We start from the raw sequence: 4,843 nt of genomic DNA on the forward strand, positions 1-4,843 counted from the left end.
GGTAGTACTTGTTAATGGGAGTCAATCTACATAATTCTTGATCATTGTATTCATCAGTCACATCTTTATCTTCAACTGATCTTTGATCCTTCCTTCAATCCACCCTAGCATTCTGTTGTAGTTCCATGTACCTGTGCAGTCAAAGGGACTGTGTGTGGATACTTCATTAAACTGACTATTTATCATGCAATTCATTAAGCTCATTATCCATCATGATCACTAGAAAAAGTCATTCTTCTGGGCAAGCCTGCAAAGAGGTTGCATTCCAATCAAATGTAGATTTGCTCTGATTTAGCTATCCCTTGATTTCCAGGGGGTATTCTAGCTACTCTTCCTGCATCTCCCCTCATCAATACGTACAGACACTTTCTATGGCAACCTAAAACACTCCATTATCAGTTCAAATAGGACAGTCATTTCCCACCTAAAAATGTCTGTAGAAATAATGCTACATTATGATGTAATTCCCCAGGCTGTTCGGTTTTGGTAATGCAGCCAGATCTGCCTTATTGATACCTGAGGCAGAAACAAATCCTATTTGATTGCTAAAGTAGCCAAATATTATAAGATGAGTATTGTAGAATTGCTTCTACAATTCTTGCTTCTACAAGAATTGCTTTAACTCAGATTTGCTTCTTATGGCCCACGTTTGATTTTGTAGAGCTATTCAAGTTTTTTATAAAGGAGGAAATATACAAAGCTACTCACAGATGTTAGAATAACTGAATGTACTATACCAGAGTTAAACCATGTGATGTATAGAATTAGACATGGAGAAAATGGGAGGGGGTGTTTTTATTTAAAACCTGACACACTTTTTGAATAATCCCTGAAATCTCAGAGGTATTACAATTCAATCATGTGAATGATTGCCATGTGTGAAATAGTAGCTGGATGGTGAAGATTAAGTGAGAAATGAATGGACATATAAGTGTTATATGTGACTAGCATAGAGTATGTGAATGGGATGAGAAAACGAGTATTAATATGAATGACATAAATAAACAGCAAATGGAATGGTAAGTAAATGGCACAGGTACTATGTGAATGAGGAACATTTATGAATATTTTAGAGGAAAATAAATATTAAAATAAATATTTTATTTTAGAGGGTGGGCAGTGTATAGTAAAAGGAATATGCATATTTGCAAGTAGAGCCTACAACCCACCAGTCAACATCAAATGTCACCTTGTAGACAGAAAAAAGGGCCCACTTTAATTTGTAATCCATAAAAGTAAAGGGCAAAGAAAAGTTTCCTCAGCATCAACTGGTGTGGCAAATCTGTGCAAAAATACATTAACTTGATGGTTGGAGTCATGCATTGTGCTTTGCATAGGCCTTCCTTTAAGGCTGGCCTGAAAAATTTAGAATTCTGAGACTTCAGGGGAAGTGTATATTATTTAGGAGAAGATACACTGACTGAAAACATGTTTGAGTGAAGGTGAAGGTACTCAACCTACATGGGTTTAAGAGTAACTGATGGATTGCTTTGCCTTTATTTTCTGGTCGTTCAGATTACTGGGGAATCATTTTTATGGTCCCACATTTTTCAGGAATTCTCTATCCAGTAATCTAAGACATGGTGTTCATGATAGAGTTCATCCAATTATAGAATCGCTTTCCAGTTTAATTAGGGTTGGTGTACCGTTTTCCGTGTATGATGCAAAATTAATTTGTTCATGTTGCCTATTATTTGCAGAATTTCTTCTGCCCTGTCTTTTCTTTATTATTGCTGTTGATCCTTTTTGATGTTTTTTAAAATTGTATTTTTAGATATATATTAGATATATATAAAGTAGAATTATTCTATGGATGCTAATACAGACAAGAAGCAGGACCCTTAACACTCAGGGCCCCAGACCCAAGTGCACAACTAATCCTCATGGTTTACAAAAGGCCAGCAGGGTCTGAATAACAGAATTGAAAGGAACCTTGGAGGTCTTCCTGCTCTAGCAGGAGACTTATACTATTTCACTCTCTGCGCTAACAGGAAACCTTATACTATTTCAGACAAATGGTTGTCCAATCTCTTCTTAAAAATCTCCATTTTGGAACACCCACAACTTCTGGAAGCAAGCCGTTCTACTGAGTAATTAATCTAAGTCAGGGTCATCCTAATCATTTAAGGGAGTATTTTCCAGAGCTAGGGCAGAGAAAGCACATCCCCTGGTCCCTGCCAGATGACATTCCTTGTTATGGGTTGATGGGACCCACAACATGCCAAATCTGTAGGGCCAAATTGGATTAGGTAAACTAGCTTCAAGCCATGAAGGATTTTAAAGGTGAAAACCAGCACCTGAAATTGCACCTGGAAGGACACTGGCCGTCAGTGCAGCTCATATAGCAGCGGTGTTGCATGTGTCAGATGCCCAATAGTCTTTACTACCTCTGCAGCTGTATTGTGTACCAGCTGGAGCTTCCAAATGTCCTTCAAGAGCAGCTCCATATGGACCACATTGTTTTAATTTTAAGATTAAAATTGTTAATCTGTCATTTTTTAAAAAAAAAAGTCTAAATTGGGATTGGGTTTTGTAGTGGTAAAAATAGATAAATGCTTTAAATATGTACGTATTTTCATTCACAAAGAAACAAAAAAAGCACACAAAGAAAGCTATGTCCTAATGAGATGTATTAGAAGTGATTGCATATATTTAGCATAATTGAGCTTCTCTCTGCTCTCAAGAACTGAGGAATGTTTATGGCAATCATGCTAAGTGAGGATTTTATTCCTAATGTTCCTTGAGCTCCTTTATGTACCATGCCAATGGACAGTTTCTTTAAATGTTTGCCATTTTGCATCTAGCATAGAGCCATGAATAATTTTTTTTCACAAGCTATTGTTTTTACACCCTTTGCAGTATATAAAATGCTAATTGCTAAAATGTATGTTGTAGTAATAAATCCACATTATACCTATTTTGGAGGGGGGTTCTTTTTTCATGTGTTATTTTATTAAACACAGCTGTATTTTTATATATATGAATATATATTTCACATAAAATGAACAAAGAATTATTGAAGGTAGACAATTAATGCCCAATAAAACATTAATAACAGTAGCAAAATTTATAAATGTTAAAAAAAGGAAAAGGAAAATTCCCCTAAAAATAATATAAATATTTAATTTTTAACTTCTCCTGAAACCAGAAATAATAAAGGATTATTTTGAATATAGATGCGACTAACTTACTAATATTAATTTAACACTGAAATACAAATACACAAATACATGCAGTATAGTGAGTATAGTTTTCATTCCACCTCAACACATATTTTCCATTCATTTGACTTTCATTAGAGTCTGTGAAAAATATTATGGTTCTTTCCCATTATTTGTAATTGTTAGGTTTATCAATATTGCATAATAACCATTATATGTTTTGTGTTTCTACATGTTTTTAGAGTAGCTCTTTTATGCATGCAAATTTTAATAAACTTCACCTTAATCTAAAAACAACTTTTCCTTCTTCTTCTTTTTGTAGATCAAATTATGACATCATCATCCAAAGGAATTTTCCGGCCATTTCTATTTCTCTTCATTGTGCTTGGCTGTTTCATGGCCTGTCTGCTCATCTACATCAAGCCCACAAGCGGATGGATCTCTAGTCCTATTGAATCAGCCAGCTCGGTTCTAAAGATGAAGAATTTCTTCTCAACCAAAAGTGATTACATTAATGAAACAACAATTCTGATATGGGTTTGGCCATTTGGACAGACATTTGATCTGAAATTTTGTCCCACTTTTAATATTCATGGATGCCATCTGACAACGGACCGCACACTATATAACCGGTCTCATGCAGTTCTCGTTCACCATAGAGACATTAGCTGGGATCTGACTAATTTACCTCAGCAGCCTAGACCTGCATTTCAGAAATGGATCTGGATGAACCTGGAATCTCCAACCCATACTCCACAAAAGAGCGGGATTGAACATTTGTTCAATTTGACCCTCACCTATCGCCGGGATTCAGATATTCAGGTGCCTTATGGCTTCATGATAGTCAGCACAAATTCCTTTGAGTATGAAATGCCGAATAAAGAAAAACTTGTATGTTGGGTAGTGAGTAACTGGAATCCTGAGCATGCTAGAGTTAAATATTATAATGAATTAAGTAAATATATTGAAATTCATACCTATGGACAAGCATTTGGAGATTATATCAGTGATAAAAATTTGATCCCCACTATTTCCACTTGCAAGTTTTATCTTTCCTTTGAAAATTCTATCCATAAAGACTACATTACAGAGAAACTCTACAATGCTCTTTTTGCTGGATCTGTGCCAGTCGTTCTAGGCCCTCCCAGAGAAAACTATGAGAATTACATCCCAGCTAACTCTTTCATACATGTGGAGGATTTCCTGTCTCCAAAGGACCTTTCAGAGTACCTTCTGATGCTTGATAAAAACACTAAACTGTATATTAGCTACTTCAACTGGAGGAAGGATTTTTCAGTGCGCCTTTCTCGGTTCTGGGAATCACATGCATGCCTCGCTTGTGACCATATAAAGAGACACCAAGAATACAAGTCTGTTGGTAATTTAGAGAAATGGTTTTGGAACTAAACTTTTATTCATTGTTTTCCTGCACTTTATATTAAGGGGGAGGAAAGCTGTCAAAATCGCCATCCCAAGATGAGGAGAGGGGAGGGAGAAGTCCAGAGGAAAGCATTACTGTTTGTCATCTGGCCTTCTCAATGTGGATCAATAATTCACTTAAAGCCTTGAAACCTTAACCACTCTCCTTCCTTTCCAGATAAAGATGTCTTTCAAAAAAATAATAGTGGCGGATTGGTCACTTTCTGTTCCGTTTATTTGTTGAAGAAGTGACCACCATCTTT

At 35.9% G+C, this 4,843-nt stretch overlaps 1 protein-coding gene across 1 annotated transcript; it reads left to right on the forward strand.

The window, feature by feature from the left end:
* Positions 1 to 3,483: 3,483 nt before the first annotated feature.
* FUT9 (fucosyltransferase 9) lies at positions 3,484 to 4,623 on the forward strand. The gene has a single exon (XM_081941779.1). The coding sequence runs from the start codon at positions 3,492 to 3,494 to the stop codon at positions 4,566 to 4,568; it is 1,077 nt and encodes a 358-aa protein (XP_081797905.1). The 5' UTR covers positions 3,484 to 3,491; the 3' UTR covers positions 4,569 to 4,623.
* Positions 4,624 to 4,843: the final 220 nt, after the last annotated feature.

Source organism: Natrix helvetica (genome assembly GCF_964273705.1).
Source record: "Natrix helvetica genome assembly, chromosome: 2".
In the NCBI taxonomy this organism is placed as follows: domain Eukaryota; kingdom Metazoa; phylum Chordata; class Lepidosauria; order Squamata; family Natricidae; genus Natrix; species Natrix helvetica.